Source organism: Varanus komodoensis, unplaced genomic scaffold (assembly GCF_004798865.1).
Source record: "Varanus komodoensis strain SLA01 unplaced genomic scaffold, ASM479886v1 scaffold1, whole genome shotgun sequence".
In the NCBI taxonomy this organism is placed as follows: domain Eukaryota; kingdom Metazoa; phylum Chordata; class Lepidosauria; order Squamata; family Varanidae; genus Varanus; species Varanus komodoensis.
The window spans coordinates 58,987,638-59,007,477 of NW_025335268.1; the positions used below are offsets into that span (position 1 = coordinate 58,987,638).

Consider the following 19,840-nt stretch of genomic DNA (forward strand, 5'->3'; position numbering starts at 1 on the left):
CACCTCACCAAATCTGGCCCTCCTTGCAAAAAGTTTGGACACCCCTGATGTAAGGTGTGTGAGCCTTATGTTGTATATGAGTTATACGTGAATATGCATCTGTGCACACACATTTATGGCTCCCAGATGCCCAACATTCCACCCTTGGGACTGAAAAGGTTGCCCCCCATTCCAGTATTTGGAATTGTGCTTCATGATTTATTCACCTCTATCAGTCTTACTCCATGATAGTTACTTCCAACTAAGCATGAAATTGTCATCTTAATTATTTTCTAAATGTAATTGGACACAGTGTTGTAAGCCGCCCCGAGGCTTCGGCGAATGGGGCGGCATAAAAATGTTTTAATAAATAATAATAAATAAACAATAAGCCACGGTTCAACAACAACCTACACTCAACCTATACTTAGCTCTGAATGTGGGTTTTCATGATGTCTGAATCCAGTCAGGTTGTCCAAGAGCTGCTATCTCATTTAGGATTTTACAATAATAAAACTGTAAGACATTTATAATGAACATCTGTTTTCTGAAGGGAGTAACTTAGCAAATTCTATGACAGAAAACAGGGCTGCGACAAGAAAATATGGGCTTCTATCAGTTATTCTTCTAAGGCAAGCACTGACAAACCCTAGAACTTATTGTGAAGCATTAAAGTGGTATGCAGGTGGTAGATCTGGCAGCCATGTTTGAGATGCCAAAGTTGACACTGTGCACCATTCTTAAGAATAAGGAAGCAATAAAAGTTTCAAATGTGGCTAAAGGTGTGACAATGTTGAGAAGATAGAACACCTCCTCCTAGTGTAGATATATGAGAAGCAATTGGCTGGTGATGTTATTTCTGAGAGGATTATTTGTGAGAAAGCCATGCACCTGGAAAGTGATCTTAAGAAATGCACACCTGGAACCAGTGCTTAAAGTGGGGAGTTAAAAGGAAGTAGGGGGTGATTCGATACATTTAGGGAAGGTACTGGTATCCATAGTGTTGTGATGCATGGGGATGCTGCTAGTGCTATTCTGGGGGAAGCTGAAAAGTTTGTGAAAATCTTTAAGCAGTATTTTGATAATGAGGGATTCGTGCCTCAGCAAATGTTCAGTTGATATGAGACAGGCCTCTTCTGGAAGAGAATGCCTAGGAGGACCTACATTACAAAAGACGAGAAGGCTATACGTGAACATAAGCTTGTGAAAGATAGGCTTTCTCTGCTGCTTTGTGATAATGCTAGTAGGAACTGTAAGATAAAGCCTCTGCTTGTGTACCACTCTGAAAATCCACGCATATTTAATAAGAACAATGTAATAAAGAGCAGGCTCAATGTTATGTGGAGGGAAAACATGAGAGCATGGGTTAACGGACAGGTCTTCACTGAGTGGATTCAAGAGGAGTTTGCTTTTTCTATGAAGGCTTATTACACCGAGAAGAAGCTACCACTGAAGGCTCTTCTGGATGGACAACACTCCTGCTCATTCTCCAGGTGGGTGAGTCCAGCTTCATCAAGGTGATGTTCTTGCCTGCAAATACCACCTGTCTCATCCAACCCACGGACCAGCAAGTCATCTCAAATTTAAAGAAACTGTACACCAAGGCTATGTTTCAGAGGTGCTTTGAGGAGACCAATGAGACAGAAGTGACCCTCAGAGACTTCTGAAAGGATCATTAAAATATCCTTCATTGCTCATGCATCATCAATAAAGTATGGAGGAAAATTTCTCTCAGGACAATGCACTCTGCTTGGAAGAAACTCTGGCCAGATTGTATTTCAGCCAGAGATTTAAAAGGCTTCGAACCAGCATCTGTGGACAATGGAATTGTGTCTTTGGGTAAGTTAATGTGGTTGGTGGTGAGTGATGAGGATGTGGAGGAGTTAGTGGATGACCACAAGACCAAACTAACCACAGAAGAACCTCAGCAACTTCACAATCAGCAGCAAGAAGAAGTGACAGAGAAGGAAGAGGGACACAAGAGGAACATTTCCAGTGTTGAAATTAAGGAATTGTGCTCTGTTTGGGCTAGAACACAAGCCATTGTTGAAAAGCGGCACCCTAACATGGCAGTGGTGAATAGAAGGATTAACTTGTTCGATGACTATGTGATGGCCTACTTTAGGAACATCCAGAAAAGTCACCACCACCAGACTACACTGGAAAGCTTCTTCTCTGTAGAAAAGAGGAAAAGTGAACCAATACCCTCAACTAGTAACACTAAGAGGCAGGAGAGAGAGAGAGAACATTGGAAGACATTGCCACTCCTCACTAAGGTATAGTAAATGTAATATTCATTTTATTATTTGGTACATATTTTCATACTGTATTGTTTTCAAGCTTTAATTAATATTTTTGCATGTCACTGTTGTTTTACCTTAAATTATGTACATATTCTGCTTCAGTTTATCAAAATTGATATTGTTTAGGTCTGGGAATGGATTAACATTCCATTATTTCTAATGGAGAAAACTGATTCAGACTTTGATTGATTCAGAGTTCAAATGGCCTCCTGAAACTAATTAAGTGAAGCACCACTATATATATATTGCATATAAAATTGACAGTTTACATTTTTACTTCTGTTTATTAAATATGAGATATTTTGTATGCTTATTGGAGAACATTTGTTGGAGAGTAAAAATGAGTCAAACAAACATGCTAATCAAGTAATATTATTTAGAGAATTTTCCAGTCCTACTTTTTCTAGGAAACTGACATTACTGACTGGCACACCAATCTCACTGCAAGGCTTCTGAGATTGGACTGGGATTGGATTGGGATGGCAGGAATGAGACACACATGTGTTAGTATGGTATAACAGTGAGAGTACTGCACTAAGACCAGAAAGGCTCCTGTAGTTGCCATCCACTCCAGAGAAATCTGTGGTAGTTGCATATAAAGAATGTGGAAACCATGATCCTTTGTTCAGTCAATATAACAAGCCATGGTGGTACAAAGAAACCATAGAACAAATTATGGTTTCTAATGACCAAACTTGCTATGGTAAAATACCATGACTGGGTTCAGACAATACAACAGACCAACAATGGTAGAAAAAAAACGCCATGCCTTTTTGCGTTGTCTGGAACAAGCCAGTATTTCAGGGCCTAGTAGTAAAGCAATGACAGAATTAAAGCAAACTCCAAAGAGGACAAAAATGTGTTTTGAAGACAGCTGTTTCTAGCCTTCTTTCTATGATGTTGTCAGTATGAAGAAGCTTAAAGAACAATGGACTTGTTAAGTAATACACCTCCTAGTGTATTTAGGATAATTCACCATGTATGAGTTTAAGAGAATTTAAATAAGAGAATTAGATGCATGACAAGGTCGAAGAAAAACAATTATAGAGTACAAAATTACATATCTTTTTAAAGACTGATCTCCATAAAACGGAGGGGATCAAGAATTAATTCCATTCTTTTCAGGCTTTAAGAGTGAACACAAACTTGAGCTCCAAGTACACAAGGGCAACTAACGATCTCATAACATTAACTGAAACTTGTTGGGATGACTTTCATTAATGTAGTTCAAAAATTGATGGATATAACCCCCAAAGGGTGCTGGAGTCAAAAAGGTGCTGGAGTCACAGTATACATTAAAAACACTTATACCTTCAATGAACTACAGGAGGAGGAACTAAGTAGTCATATTGAGTGCACCTGGATCAAGATAAGAGGAGCAAAAAACCAAAAGGAATATAGTTGTTGTTGCCTATTACTGTCTAACCAATCAAAGAGAGAATAAGGACATTATCTTCGAAAATCTAATTGCCAGTATTGCAAGGAAGCATGATGTAGTCATCATGGGGGACTTCAACTTCCCTGATATTTGTTGACATATTCCGCCAAACATGGCCTCTCCAAAATATTCCTAAAATGGGTGCCTACAACTTGATGATGCTAATGGGTTAATGGAAAACAGGTGAAGTGCCGGACAAATGGAGAAAAGCTGATGTTGCCCCCATCTACAAGAAAGGAAAAAAAGGTGAACTAGGGCACTATAGGCCAGTCAATCTAACATCCATCCCTGGAAAAATACTGGAGCAAATTATTTAAAAAATCAGTCTGTAAGCACCTTGAAGAAAATGCAGTGAATAGAAGTCAACATGAATTTACTAAGCATAGGTCACGCCAAACTAATTATTCTCATTTTTTGATTGGGTAACCACCCAAATGGACAATGGAAATACTGAGACTTCAGTAAAGCATTTGGCAAAGGGCCCCATGACATCCTGATAAACTAGCAAAAAAGTGTGCTCAACTGGACTTTGCAGATGACACAAGACTGGACAAAACAGCTAACACCCTGGAAGACAAAAAGAAGATCCAGGGTAAACTAGATCTTTTAGAACGCTGGGTGGAAAGCAACAGGGAGAAATGCCAAGTTTTCCACCTAAGGGGAAAAATGCATTGGTACAAGATGGGGCATACTTGAACAGTAGTGAAAAAGTTCCCTTTACTTAGCAGTTGTCAGACCTCACCTATGTTCAGTTCTGGGCATCCAGGTTTTATAAGGATGCAGAAAAACTTGAAAGGATTCAGAGGAAGGCAACAAAGATGATCCAGGGTCTGGAAACTAAGCCCTATGATGAGAGGCTAAAGTACTTGTTTAGCCTTGAGGAGAGAAGACTGCGAAAGGATATGATAGCACTCTACAAATACCTCAGAAAATGTCACAAAGAGGAAGGAAAATATCTTTTCTTGCTCATCCCCAAGTGTAGGACATAGAACAGCGAACCTAAACTGCAGCACACCAGATTCATGCCAGACACCAGGAAAAACTTCTTTTCAGAGCAATATGACAATGAAATCACTTGCCTAGAGAGATTGTGGGCTCTCCCAGATGGTGCAACTTGTGTCCTGCATCAGCAGGGGGTTGGACCCAATGGTCTCCTTGGCCCCTTCCAATCCAACTATTCTATCAGTCTATGAAATAATTAAGCTTATAAGCAACCTGTGCCAGGATCTGATCACAAAAGTAAATGTTCCACTGCCCTGCTGATCTTGGAATTAGGGCAGGGTCAAGAAGTATACAGCTGTACTGCATTTTGGAGGCTTTCCAAGCACATCAGAAGCACAACACAAGCATAAGCTTCACCCTTGAGCCTGAAGCAGGAGAGGACCTTCATCCCAGACATGAAGTGGGATCAGCCCCAGCAACTGTGCTATAATTCACAGGCTCTAAAAGGTTGTGGCCTTCATGTCTGGTTTGGGGGCTTCCCAGAGACTTGTTTTCTGGGTCAGAGCCTCTATAGCAGGGGTCCTCAAACTTTTTCAACAGGTGGCCAGTTGAAAGGCAGGTGCGGGCTGGTGAAACGGGGGTGCCCATGGGCACAGGCCGGTGAGGTGGCGCTGGGCGCGCGTGCAGCAAGGCAGCAGCTTGCTCGCTTGGAGATCTCCGGGCGAGTCCAAAAAGATCTCCAAGCAAGCAAGCCGCTGCCTTGCTGCAGGAAGCGGTAACAGCAGGTGCAGGGAGTCCAAAACCCCTGAGGCGGGCTGGATAAATAGGCATGGTGGGCCAGATCTGGCCCACGGGCCATACTTTGAGGACCCGTGCTCTATAACAAATCTTCCGTAAATAATGAAATGCTTAACAGATTGATGCAAAACTAATTTTTCATTGCTTTAGCTAGTGTTTTCTTGTTTTGTTTTGTTTCTTGGACAGAACCATATGCTCAGATCCATGCACTTCAGTATACCACACCTCTTATAATGCCCATCACACAAAACGTTCTTGAAATTGTGCATGTCACTTTAAGATATGGAGTAGAAGCTGGGAGAGGCAGGGAGTGGCCAGAAGAAATGCCTTACAGTTGTGGTATGTCACATTCTTGCCATCAACAGCTCACAGTTCTGTCTGACCTAAAACTTTGCAGACATTTTATCTATTTAGCAGAGTGAATATTGTTAAGCACTCAAGGACATTAAGTAACTGAGAAAACAGAACAGAAAGGCCTAATTTTCCTGATTACCAAATTTCTCTAATATCACACAACTCATCCAGTGATTAAGAACTTAAAGGTTGCAGTCTTTGTTTACAGGGAGGCTGTTATTTTACTTCTTATAATTGCAGGGTGGATGATTTTTTTTCAGCAGATCTGTATGATCTGAACCTTAATTTGACTGCTGATTCATTGCTGAACCAGGCAGTCCAAGTTATCTGTCAAGCAGTAGAAATATAAAGGTGGTGCTGTCAATGTTCTCTGAATAAGTAGAATAGAGTTGGAGGTAGATTTAAGTGCACCATGTGTAAGAATGACTATCACCTTTATCTAGAATAGGGAAATTGAAGGATTAAAAAAATATGTTCATTTACTGGTCCAGGTCTAGATAAATAATCCAAATTGAGTTTAAAGTGATTTTAGGGAACAATCACTGCTCAGGGTAATGCACCTTTTTTTTTAATCCAATGGTCAGACTAACTGGGCAGGGGTTGCCAGGGGAGTATAACAAAAATAGACAAAATGCTGCCAAACCTGTTTACCAGAAGTTAACATGTGAGAGCTGTACAGTGGAAATCTGCTTTTCAATCCATTTCAATCTAACATCTCCATCTCTCACCAGTTGATTTGATGAATGAGGAATGATAAAGATGGACTAAAAAAAGAGGACTTTAACACAGACTTAAGAATAAAAACATTTTCTGAATTTACAGAACTTGCATTAGACTGAAGCCAAATCTTTAAGAATGCTTGGAAGTAAACTATAATTTAAACAACAGAAATAGCTATTTTGTTTTCAGAAACTGGAAACAGAAAAAACTAGTTATTCCTTGATAAGAATAAAAAACTATTACAATGTACAGAAATCATTTTATGAATACAGTTAATAGGAAAAAAGAGATCCATCAAGCTTAGAAAACAACTTGAGAACTGATTTAACAGGAGAACTGTAGTTAGCAGGTTGAATCTAACCGTAGCATTCCACTGACAACAATAGCTCCATCAGAAGACCCTGGAAGGGAGCAATTCCTCCACCCCGTGGGTCCCCAAAATCTGTTGTGGAAGAGAAACTCTCTAGAGTAGCCTTTTAGGAAGCATGGAAGACTTCTGAGCAAAAGGGAATTGCATAATGCAGTGAGGGGAGAAGGTCCCATTGTGCTGCTGGACTTTAATGAGTTTGACACTGGATTTAAGCCCAGGTCCCTATTTCCCTTTCAAGAATTTAGAATGAAATAGAAAACTCAAGTTATATTATTTAAGGGGAGGGGAAAATATCTGCCCAAAGCCCAACCCATTCCCTTGACAGATTCTGAAGCCAAGTTCCACATTCTGTTAAAAATGTTGCCAGAGAACCCACCCACCCCATAACTCTTGAATGATTTACGACTCCTGTAGTATAACAACATTCCCCACCTATAGTTATACTTCAGTCTCCACCAGAAGCTATGCTAAGAGAAATGTCCAGACAGAATAAACAATCTAAAATCACATGCAACTATTAGTACTATGCTAACAACACTAAGACCAAAGTACTAAGCATATTCACATGGAAGTGCATCCCACTGATTTCAATGGATTTTACTTCCAAGGAAGGTTGCAGCCTAATCCTAATAATGTTTACTCCGAACTGCTGTTGATATGAAATATACATTAAAACAGGTATGCTTATCATTGGCTATGTGCAACATGATCCTCATCAGTTACTTAGAAGTAAAAACCACCGTGTTCGACTAGGCTTACTCCCACCTGAGTCTGCACAGGATTTCAGCTTTATAATGCAATCTTATGCAACAGTAACATACTGTTTATTGGGACTTCCTTTCCAGGCTGACTCTGGATCCAGACTCTCCCTCTCCCACTGGATTTTCTCCCCTGTAGAGAATTCTGTTTAGGGCACATTTCCCAAAGGGAAGGAGGAGATACAGAATTTGTCAATTCTTTTATATTTCTGTAGCACTTTGTGCCCTCCAAAACTCTGGCCTGGAAAGTTGGAGCTACATGGAGAGGTGGAAATTGGTGAACATTGCCTCTTCTAACAGTGAAATCCTTAGCGCATGGGTCCTCAAACTACGGCCCAGGGGCTGGATCTGGCCCTCCATGCCCATTTATCCGGCCCGCCATGCCCATTTGGACCTGCCACATGCGTGCCTGCGTCCACACGGGTGCCTACTGGCACCCACCTCACCCCGCCAGGGGGAGGCAGCGGTTTGCTTCCTCAGGGATAATGATCCCCAAGTGAGCAAGCCGCTGCCTCATGTGTCCACCTCACAGCACGTGCCCACCCCCGCCTCCCTTCATGCCTGCACCTCACCTCCTCTCGCCATGCGCGCCCACCTGTGCCTCAGCACGCGCACCCACGGGCACTGCCCCTGCACTGGCCCACGTGCACCGCCGGCACCACCTTTCCGGCCCGTGCCCAGCACCAGCAACTTTCAACTGGCCCCCTGGTGGAAAAGTTTGAGGACCCCTGCCTTAGTGCATGTGTCCTCAAACCATGTCCTTTTAACTGGCCCGCACCACAGGTTTTGCACTCGCCAGGCACACATGTGCCTTGCTCGCAAAGAGGTCATTTTGGAAATGCTTGGAGAAAATGATCTCCTCGTGAGCAAGTTGGCACCTCGCCATGCAGGTGCCTGGCAGCAGCTTGCTCGTGGGGAGATCATTTTGGGCTTGCTTGGAGAAAACAATCTCCTCTCAAGCAAGTTGGCACCTCACCCCGCACGCATCCCCATCCCCGCCTCACGTGCGCGTGCATGCCCCGCCCCCACACCAGCCTGCGCCCCCCCCCGCCGGCACCGCCTTGGCAGCCCGCAGCCACCGCTGGCACCTGTCAACTGGCCCCCTGTTCAAAAAGTTTGAGGACCCCTGCCTTAGCAGCAGAAAAACTGTTTCACAGAAAGAAGGGCCGTTTCTGTACATAGAAGCTGGGAGCCAATCAATTATACTCAGGATTAAAGCTTTCTCATATTAAAGTTACAAACCATATGAAGAAGTATCCTACTGAACTTAGTGTGGTTTCCTTTCGTGTAAACCAGGCTGTGAGTGAATCAGATATATGTAAACCAACCCATCAACCTATCATCTTTACAGATAAATGTAAACCAACCTATCACCAACCTATTAATAAGAAAATTAACAACAGCTTACAATGTAGATTCAAAGAAACTAAAGTGATTTTCATTTCTTTGTATCATACACAGAGCTCCCAGATTTTTATAGTTCTATATAACCTGTGGCCTTTTAGAACTTCTGGGAAAAAGTTACACTAAGATGACTAACCTAGTACCTATGTCATCACACTGAGAACAAAATGAGATTCCCACCCATATTTATAAAATGCGCGCCAGATTAGGCTTCATATAAGACTCTCACAGCCATTTTGCTTTACCTCATAAAGCTTATCCATGAATAATTTGTAAAAAGAGTTCAAAGGAACCAGAAGTATGAACTACATAGCCTACTTCATACAGGCCTCACAGTTACTGCATTGTGGAAGAAAAGTCATGTGAAACAAGGTCAAGATCAGGATCAAAAGCAGCCTGGCACTGAATTGTTTTACGTCAGTCTTCTGCAGTTTTAGGCTCCTGGAAGTCCCCAACCCTGCTGAGTTCTGAATCAGCACAAGTTGGTGTTACAAGGGGTCTTCTCCTTAATTTAGTGATTTTTTTTTCATTTCTCAATCCCTATTGGAAAAACTGAGACATAAGTTGCCAGGGAGACAAAATTGCCTTGCCACATTCTGTTTTACTGTACAATCCTATGTGTGTTTACTCAAGTAAACCCTATCAAGTTCAGTGGGACTTACTCTAAGTAAGCACATATAGGATTGTGGCTTAAGGGTACAAGGGCACGGCAGAAATTGCCCTGGGTGGCTGTATCTAAACATGCACTGGAGTGTACCCTGAAGGCCCAATCCTATGGCCGTCCAATGTTGTTTGGGAGGCCATACGATTATCTGGAGTCCCAGGTCTGAAGTCTATGACCTTGGTGTCCAGTCTCCAAAGGCACTCAAAAGACTCCATCACAGATGGTGCAGAAGAAGTGCACTGGCTGTTCCACCAAGGAATTCAGAAAGGCAGAAAAGGGGCAGAGCAAGTTGGGGCTGACAGTGTACTCCAATTCCTATTGGTACATTAGCCTTCTTCCCTCTCTCTTCCTGGTGCTTCAGCTAGGTAGCCAAAAGTAACCATCTAGATAAAATGTATGGTGTAAGGAAACACAGTGGCAAAGTTTACCATTGTTGTGCATCTCTCCATGCACTGGATGTACATAAGCATCCCAGCTCAGATGCTTTTATGATTCTGAAGTGGAGGGCATTGGAATGTATATTAGTTATTCATCATGTCTACAGATGCTTAGTTCAGTTGTTTCTCTGTCTTGTGGGAAAAGAAGATAGAAGCGTTAAAACAAAAAGTAAGTATTTTGACTATTTAATATTAGTCAAAGTATTTCCTTCCCTGAATATCTGCAAGAACATTATTGGGGGTCAACAGTACTGCATGGATTAACAACCCCCTTTTACAAATCTGAAGAGGTAAAAACATTTGTTTTCTGGTTAGAATCTTCCTCATGACCTAGAAAATGAGGTAGTATCCAATACTTTTCCAGTGCTAGCATAAACTAATGTCATTAGTGCTTGACAGGCCAAGGAAAAGGGGGATTTTCCCTGGCCTAGCAAGCATTATTGGCATTGCCCTAATACTGGTTTGTGCAAATGAAAGAACACTGAGACAGCACTGGATACTGCTCAAGTTTGTTTATCATAGTTATTGTGTTGCATAAAATTAACTAATTTGGCTTTTGGGATCACTGTGACTACTGTATCTCCAAATGTTTGTAAGCAAGCAGCACTCCTACTTCCTGCTATATGAACTATAATGCCATTCATAGTGAGATGTCCAGTGAGGCAGTATATTTCACACAAAGGATAGAAGACAATGTTGGCTGTCTTGGGGTTCCAACACATTTATGATGCAGATGAGGAAGGAAGAAGTACTCCAGCAACCATGGGGTTCAGAAGCTAACAACAGTTTACAGAATTCTGGACAGTGGGCGCTACCCTACCTGACCACACTCAAGGTTAAATATGCATTGTTTGTGAGGTCTTGTTGAACAGTAGGTTATTGTTGAAACATAGGTTGTTGCTTTGAGTAAACTTAGCTGTGCTAGCAAACCATTGTTAACTAGGAATAACCCACAGTTCGCAACCCAGCAACAAACCATTTGTGAGTTGTTCCTAGTTAACAAACTTTGTTTTGTTAGTGTGGCTGAGTTCACACAACACAATAGCCCAATTGCTTAGTTCACACAACAACAACAGCAGCAGCAGCAACACACAAATATTACTCAATTTTCAAAGTGTGTTGTGTTATGCAAACTCAACCTATTAACCACTTGTAACTTCTTTAGCACAATGTCACTTAGTCAAGGGATTAAATAAGGAAAATGGACACTGGTTGGCACATTGAAAAACAAACCAGAAATTCTGTTTCTAACCTGTACATCTAGAAGTATCTGCATCTATGTCTTTGGTTCCTGAGAATATTTAGCTTTTGTAAGTTGCATATCAGAAATAAGGAAGGACAGTGATTCTTTATCTAATGGATGACAATGCAGCAAGGAATCTCAGATCACATGCCAAGCTTGAGATCATTCTTTAGTATAATAAAACTAAAGGTGGCATAGATACCTGCAATCAGATTGTCTCCGTGTACACTTTCAAACATGGTTTGCTCAAATAGTGGCCAATAGTGTGGTTTTTTTAAGGGGAAAAATAGTGGGAAATACTTATAATATCCTGTGAAAATGTGAAAACAAAACATTGTCTCTTGCTAGGTCTAGAATTGATTAATCTCCAGGATGAGTCTACATTTACAGATAGCTTGCTTGCAATATTGAGAGAGGCAACCTGCAACCTGATAAGGCTTAACTCTGCTATCATTAAGAAAAGTGAATATATCTTCTCCAAGGTTCATGCAATTACAGAATATCACCATGCAATTCAGAAATGTAGCAATTCTGCATTGACTACTTAAGTAGCATATGTTGTGACTGCAAATTCAGTTCATCTTACAGATTATTCACAATTTATGGATATTGCATTAATATACTTATGCAACCATTAAAACTGTATGTTTCTTTGTTTTTATTTATTTAAAGCTTTTATATACCATCTTATTATTGGTGTCTCAGTGTGCAATTTGGTACACGAACCATTCTTGTATGTTCTGTACTTTACATTATAGGATATTATAGGCAAAATTAACTTGTGTGCAGTTATATTGTATTAGGGAAATGGAACTATCTCAATAAAGACATTACAAATGTTGACACACTTAACCACTTCCACCAAGTATTTTTAATATGGCTTGCTTGGGGTATTCTTGACACTAAACCCAAACAGGTAGTGATTTTTCTATTGATAGTGGGTTAAATTAAGTACACAGATTCCTTTTCTTAAAAAAATTACAAAGCTAGAGGAGTTCTCTTTTCCAGATTTTTGTGTAGAGTTAAGAATAGATTAAAGAAAAGAGCATAAAATCCACTGAACACAGCCAGTTCATTCATGTCAACAAACTTCATTATTTTATATCCAATGAAAAATGTTATCAAATGACATGAAAATGAAAAAAAAAGTTTAACTGTCACTCTCCTCCCCAGGATCAAATTCTGACAATGGGCACAATATAATATATTTTGGTCCATCCAGTCCAAAGAATCTTTCTACCTAAAAGACATAATCCAAATAAAATGACACATTTGATCAGTAAAACTAAGAGTTTCTGTTCAAATTATTGTTTAATGAAGGGTGTTAATTCTTGTATTAAAATATGAACAATTAACTATGCAAAAGGCCATATGATCACATGTCTTCTCTTTAAAGTAATTCCATGTATGGCACTTCTTTCATTTGCTGATGTGACCTAAAGAATACACTAATTTCTTCTCAAAAATGCTGCAAGAGGAATAACTAGATTTACTTAAAATGAACATTTTGTTTGAAAGCAACTCTCCACATATCAACATTCATTCCAAAGTTATTGCATATGACATAAAAAGAAAGCAGGCATGAGCAAAATATATGGCATTAAGATCCAGTTCACATGCACCAAGTGCTGCAGGGTGGCCACTTGAAACACATCTACTTGGATGCAATGTATCCACAAGGAGCAGGTCACTCCATCTTTTTTGTGTTTCTTGATTAAAGAGTTAGCAGTCCCCTCACAAACACCTAGCTATACAGGTATGCACTAGTTATCTAGAAGTTTGTGCTAAGATTCACTAAGATTTATATGAATCACTCCAAATGACTCAAACAAGTAAACCAAAGAAATTACTCCCACTATTAGATCACTTGACCTGAAGATAAACTTCTTCCTGATTTTAAAAATGCATTCATTTCTAAGCCATTTCTTATTTATTTCCATTTCTATGCCACCCCAAGGTTCTCTGGGGGGTTTACAATACTAGAACATAAAAGCCCCATCCCTAAATTATGACAAAAGTTATTAATCATATAAAACAATAAAATAATAAAGCACCACAAATAAAATATACTAACACCCACCCACCAGTAAACACAACCAACAAATTAACCAAAACTAAATTAAGATAAAACATCAATAACAAATTATTGAAGTATTTTAAATTAAGTTAAATCAACAAAAAACTTGTTTAGATAAAAAAAAGTTTCTTAGAAGTCAAAGAGATATGAACTATGATCTGTTCAGTCCAAAGTGCTTTTCTACTTAAAAAAATTCTCCAGCAGCAACACTGTATCTGCCTAGAATTAGACAGCTTCTGGCCAAAATTTAGAAATGTAGTTTTAACCATAAGGGTCAAACTGCATGTTATCAGAGTTTTGAATAATTTTGTTCCCACACTGTTTGGTTATCAAAAAGCTGTAATCTAGAGCACAGCAAGTGTTAGGTAGGGAAAAATCACCCTTTCTCTGCCAGTTCTTTCCCCCCTAAAAGTCACCTAAAGTCTTTTCACTTGAAACATCACTATTTTCAGGAAATGGAGGGAGAAGAAAGATAGCTTTGTGGGGGAAATTTAGAGAAGAAACACTTAAAGGCTTAACAGTCCTTCTCTGGTTAGCCTTCTTCTGTTTCTGCCTATAGTCTTCAGAAGTTGATTTCTACTTTTTTAAAGCACCATCAAACAAAGCAACCAAATGAGATGGTTGGGGCAGTTTGGCCTTTCACAAGCTACTTCTTACAATGGAAATGGAGGAAGACTCTCCTCCAAAGAAAATCTTATTGAGGTACTGATAAGAGTGTATTTCCCACCCATTCACCCTGCAACAGCCAGTTATATTTTTCCCTGAACAAGGAAGAAGTCTAACAACAGATTCTGTGAAACTAAATGCTGCAATAACTTCTATTTCATAACAGATATTAACAAGAAGAAAATATTCAAATTATCTTCACTTAGACAAATCCTAAGTATTATTTGCAATATACATGCAGTAGTAAGTACTGAAGTTTCTCTGTGATAGCCTAAGTATCACATAAATTCAAGCAAGTGGAATCCAGGTATTAGGAGAATAAATATTCAGTAAATGTAATCCATGCTTATTGAGTGAATTAATAAACATCTTACTACAAACAATCTGATTTAAAATGAGAAACTACTTACAGATTAACTTTCGTGGTGACCATTCTGGAACTGTCGAACCCCTTATTTCTCTGCTTTGCACTGTCCAAATCAGAGGAAACCTGCTTTCCATTTGTTGTGCCCATCTCACCATTTTCATGACTGTCAGTGGGCCGCTGAACATTGCCATCCGAGCTCTTGACAAGATGTGATTCCTTAGACTCTGTACTCCCTTCAGAAACTGGCAAAGTGCTACTGCCTATGATGCTTATGGAAGAAGCTTTAGTAGCATCTACAGTACTTTCACCAGAAGGCAACTTTTCTGCTGAAGGGCATTTTGATGCTGGATTACCATCTGTTGCCCCATCATTTGGTCTTCTGGTGTTAGAATCTTTTCCATAACTCTTTAACCCTGTGGGTGAAAGCGGACCTGCATCAGACTGATTCTTTTTCAAGGATTTTCTCCTGTATGGAGATGAAGTTGGGGCCTGCTGTTTGCTTTTCTCTAACTCTGTTTTAGTAAGTCCTTTGTGAATATTGCCAGCCCTTATGTCATGATTAGCTGTGGGAGAATGAATCTGTTGAGAAGCCTTCCCTTTTCTTTCAGAACTGTTAACTTTTTCTGATACCAAATCTGATGAAGGAGCATCAAGAGAAGGTTCTTCTTTCACAATGTTCTCAGTCACATTTTTATCCCCATTTGACATATCACTGGAGGACTGAGATTTTCTCCTCTTTCCAGACCTCTTTGTTACAGGTTTTTTATCCATTATGTCTATTCTATTACAGTCGTTGTCTATTACAACAGTCTCTGGTTCATACAAATTTGGTTGTTCAGTTTTACGAAGAAAGATATCCAAGGTCAATACTCTAGAGGGATGGACATGCTTACTCTGCTTAGATTCCAAAAGAACTGGTGCATCTTGTGATGCTGCATATTCCAATTGTTCAGAGTTTTGCACATCCACTAACTGTTTGTGGTTTAATGTGCTATGTTCGAGGTCTTCACTGGATATATTAGTTACACTTTTAAAGAAATCTGGAGTGGTGCTATTTGTTGTATCAGTGACACAATCACACTCTGCTTCCAATGTCTGGAGTGTAAGACTACTATCAAATACTGTATTTTTTATTGTTTCATTACTACTGTGCCAGTCAGTTGACCATTCACTGTCAGAAGAAATTCCTTTAGTGTTCCATTCTGAAACAATGTCATTATACAGAGGTGTCAGATCCTTGTTGTACAGATATTCTTCTGTGTCTTCAATAGTACTCCATAAACTTGACTGGTTTTGATCATAGGCCTGGTCAGTTAGAGACTCCTCGCTTTTGGATAGATCTTTAATGTCCTCAATATCAATTGATGCCAATGGAGCTAAGTTTTTGGGAGGAGATTCAGATCTTACATTTCTAACAGTTGGCCTTTGAGAAGTCTCTAATGAGTTTTTAGGATTTCTTCTTCTCCCGGTAATAAAAAAGTTTCCAAACTTTCCCAACACTGGTTTCTTTTTGTTTTCTTCCTTAGAAGATGCTGGGTTCCGAGTTTTAGACTGAACAAACAAACAAAAAATCAGAAAAAATAAACACAATTAGAATACATAATTGACTTTTCTATTTTTAAAAAAGGAAAACCAGAAGTAAATTATTCACTGAATAGCAACATTTTATTAAATTTATATTATGCACCTTTTGTTAAACACATACATTAATATTATTAAGTCAAGCCACATTATACATAATTATTTTATTATTTTATTTCATTTCTATACTGACCCACATCCAAAGTTCTTTATTAATGAATATCTTCATACGCACAGTCATCAAAACACATCAATGCTTACAAGAATGGTTCTCTAATGGATACTATATATGCCTGCTAAGAAGTACCACTGTGTTCAAGGGAGTTCACCCCCAGGTAAGTAGGCACAGGTTTATTTAAATATTTATCCAAGCCATCAAAAATTTTATGTATCCACATGCTTTGTGCTCCAATCCTATAGTTAAGTGTAAATTCCAGTGAATGCAAACGGGCTTACTTCTGAGTAGACATATTCCTTCCGTTATGTAAGTACAACATAACCTTTGACCATGCAGAAAAAACAACGGCCAGCTTTATCTGAAAATGCCTACAGGAGTTTTAAGAGAGTTGGTACAAAGGTTGCAATCTCCTCACTTATAGTTCCATTCCTTTGGTAAGAGGTATCAGTAGTATATACAGCCTTGCGGTGCTTGGCAGCCACCCAACATTATGCTGCCAAAGGATGGGACCCGATCATTAACATTCCGAATTCCTACAGGAACGTCATGCAGCCAACCAACGTCCTACACGGGGCAAAAGGAATCCCACTCACCACTTCCTTCCCCGCACTTTACTTCAAGGCATCAGGGAGCCCCAAGGAAATAAGAAGGGCGCTAGACTCCCGATCCATCCCCAGAGCCGAACAACGGCCCATTTTGGGCTACTGTGATGACGACACCAAGTCGGGTTTCAACCCCAGGGGTGGCCCCTCCGACAAGCCGCATCCCGCTTCCTCCACTTCTCGGGCATCCTAGTCGTAGCGCCCAGGCAGAAGCGCGAGGAGTACGTGCGCTGCCGGGAGAGCGCGCTCGCTCGTCCCGCCGTGCTCCACCAACCTCTCCCTCGCTCAGCTCCAAGTTAGGTCAGGTCGGGAGACAGGGCTCCCTCCCGGCAGCACGGATTTGTTCGGAACTTCCTCTGGCCAGCGCGCCTCCACCACCCTCCGTTCCCGACTCGCTCGCTCGCCCCTCGGGGTTCCTTGCGCTCACCTCGCAGCGCGCGGCGGGCTCGCTTCTTGCGGCGGCGGCCCCAGGCACGCGCTTGTCGCCCACCTCGGCCCGCCCTTGCGTCCGCGGCAGCTCGCGAAAGGAAGGCGCCCAGGCCGGCTCTCTGGCAGGCGTCAACTGTCTGAACGCCGGAGCCCGCCGGCCTGCCACGCCCGCCCGAGAGGGTGCCCGCCTCCGCCTCCAGCACCCGCAAGGGCAGCTGCAGCGGCGCTACCTGGCACGGGCACCTCAGGCAGGGCGGGAAAGAGGTGGGCAGAGCTCCAGCCGCCGCCCAAAGGGACGGCGGGAAAGAAGAGAGGCAGAAAAAGTAGCAAGAGTGAAACCAGGCGAGCTGGGCAGGTGGGAAGAGAAGAGGAAGTGGCGGCGCATCTCCCTCATTTCATAAAGCACAGAGCCAGAACGCGAAATCCTGAGTTCTCTAAGCGTGTTTAAATTGCATCTGCCTTACCACAGAATAACTGACAAACGGCAGGGCTTCCAGTCACACCTGAGCCCCAAGCCTCATAAAGGGATGCGACACTCGTTACATGCAATCCGAGGGGTAATGGAAGCTATTTGAGTCCATACTTTAACCCCGAGAATAATCTGGAGCACGCATTGTGTGAGGTAATAAGGCAGCATATCATTTTAGGAATTGGCACTGGCAAAGGGGTGAATGGGGGCATGGTTTCATAATCATAATTTCATAACAGCCACCTCATGTCTTTGTGTATGAGTATTAGAAATGGTGAGAGATGCAGCACACCAAGGTGCAAACAGCTGGTTGCTCAAAGGTGGCACACAAGCAACAGAATTTTCCAGAGAAGGGAAGAGTGCCAACAAGCACAATGCCCATGAAATGAGATCCTTCCCTAATTCTGTTTGCCCTGCACAAGCCCAAGCAATCTCAAGTGCTGCTGAAGAAAGGCATTTTCTCATCTACTTCTCGTCAAAAAGTTGCCTCAAGCAAAACCGACGAACTTTGATGCTAGAGTAAGGAGCCAACAGTTCTTGTTGGGTTAAAAAAAGCATCACCAACACCCCAATTTGACATTACCTCAGCTATAAAAGAAAGCTTGTAACCTACTAGCCAAGGAAGTTTGCTTGAAATAAGTAATACGGTGGGTTTTTCCCCTCCAGTAAGGGAGCTGATCTGTGTCTATACTGATTTTTGAATTCCTCCTGACTTTAAGGGGTATCAGTGACCCTATTAAGCAGGGGGTGATACACACTTTGATATCAAGTGTTGACCAGCTCAAATCTTGGTCTGTCACACCATGACTGCTAGTGGAACTTAAAAGTAAACAAGTCTGGAATCTCAGAATAGTTTTGTTTTGCTTAGAAAAAATTAGTAGAAAAACTAAACATTCAATTTGGTAAACTAGAATATTTCAATATTCTTGACATATTGTAGTACAGTATAGAATATATATTAAGTCCAGGAGAAAAGACAATTGGCAAAAAGAAGGGTTAATGAATTATCAGTGTACAGATCACAATTTAAGTTGGTTTTAAAGAGTCAATTTTTCATTTTCGTTGCTTCTGAATATCACTGGATATCAATTACTGTTTTGCTCACTGTTTAGGTCAGTGCAGGTACTCAAACAATACTTTAACAGATTTATAGCACTATTAAAGAATAGTCTCTGGTAAATACGAGAGTTCTGTATATATGCCAGATAGGTTTTAGCCTCACTACTTTGAATGTAAAATGTGCATTGTTAAACATACTCAACAGTCTGATGCAAATTTGCAGAGGAAGTTAGTGCTCTTGTACCAGCTGAATTGCTTTTGAAACAGAATACTGGTTGTGCTACCTACATGATCCTAATGATAGGCAATGGACAAGTAAGCTAGTGAGCGAAAGGTGCAAATTTAGAAATGTGGATCCACACCCTTTCCTCCTGTTCACAGCCTGGAAGTGACTTTTTAAAAAAGCAAGGACTAAAATGTCCTTAAAAATCCTAGTTTAAGACAAGAAGAAAGTTTCCCAGCACTGACTGCTGACTCTAGACGGTATTTACAATATCAACTTAGAAAAGAAGATTGTTGAAATCTAACCTTGCCTTTACAAAGGTTGTGAACTGGAATTCATTATTACAGGTGTTTATTGACAATGATATTTTTAAAGACTGCACTGAATGTTCAGTTTCTGCCCTCTTAAACTCCCCCTTCAGCATTGCTGTAAAAGCTTCAGTATGTATATATTGTATGTTTAATTGAATTAACAGAATCCTAACCACAAGTAGTTGCTTCCACACTACCAAATGACAGAATTGAAAGGATGAAGATAGTGGGCTCAATTTATTATAGAGGAACTCCATACATATGGGTTCTCTGATACTGTGTGCTCCATAAATTTAATTAACATTACAGGAGACCTTAGCTCAAGAATCTATTTTGTTCCAGAAGTCTTAGTCAGGGAGCTGCTTGGGAGCATTAGGGGTTTGGAACCACAGAGGCAAAGACGGAATTAGAATGTATCTACTTTCTCTTGATTAAAGAAGGTCATTCCCTACAAACAGTGGATACATG

General features: G+C 40.7%; 1 protein-coding gene across 1 annotated transcript in view; it reads right to left on the minus strand.

Annotated features, from left to right (window-relative positions):
- Positions 1–19,840, minus strand: part of LOC123018843 (beta/gamma crystallin domain-containing protein 1-like) — an 85,389-nt gene that overhangs the window by 4,558 nt on the left and 60,991 nt on the right. The window contains exon 3 of the mRNA XM_044421320.1: positions 14,564–16,071. Coding sequence (XP_044277255.1) covers positions 14,564–16,071 — 1,508 coding nt within the window. The remainder of the gene's footprint in view (positions 1–14,563; positions 16,072–19,840) is intronic.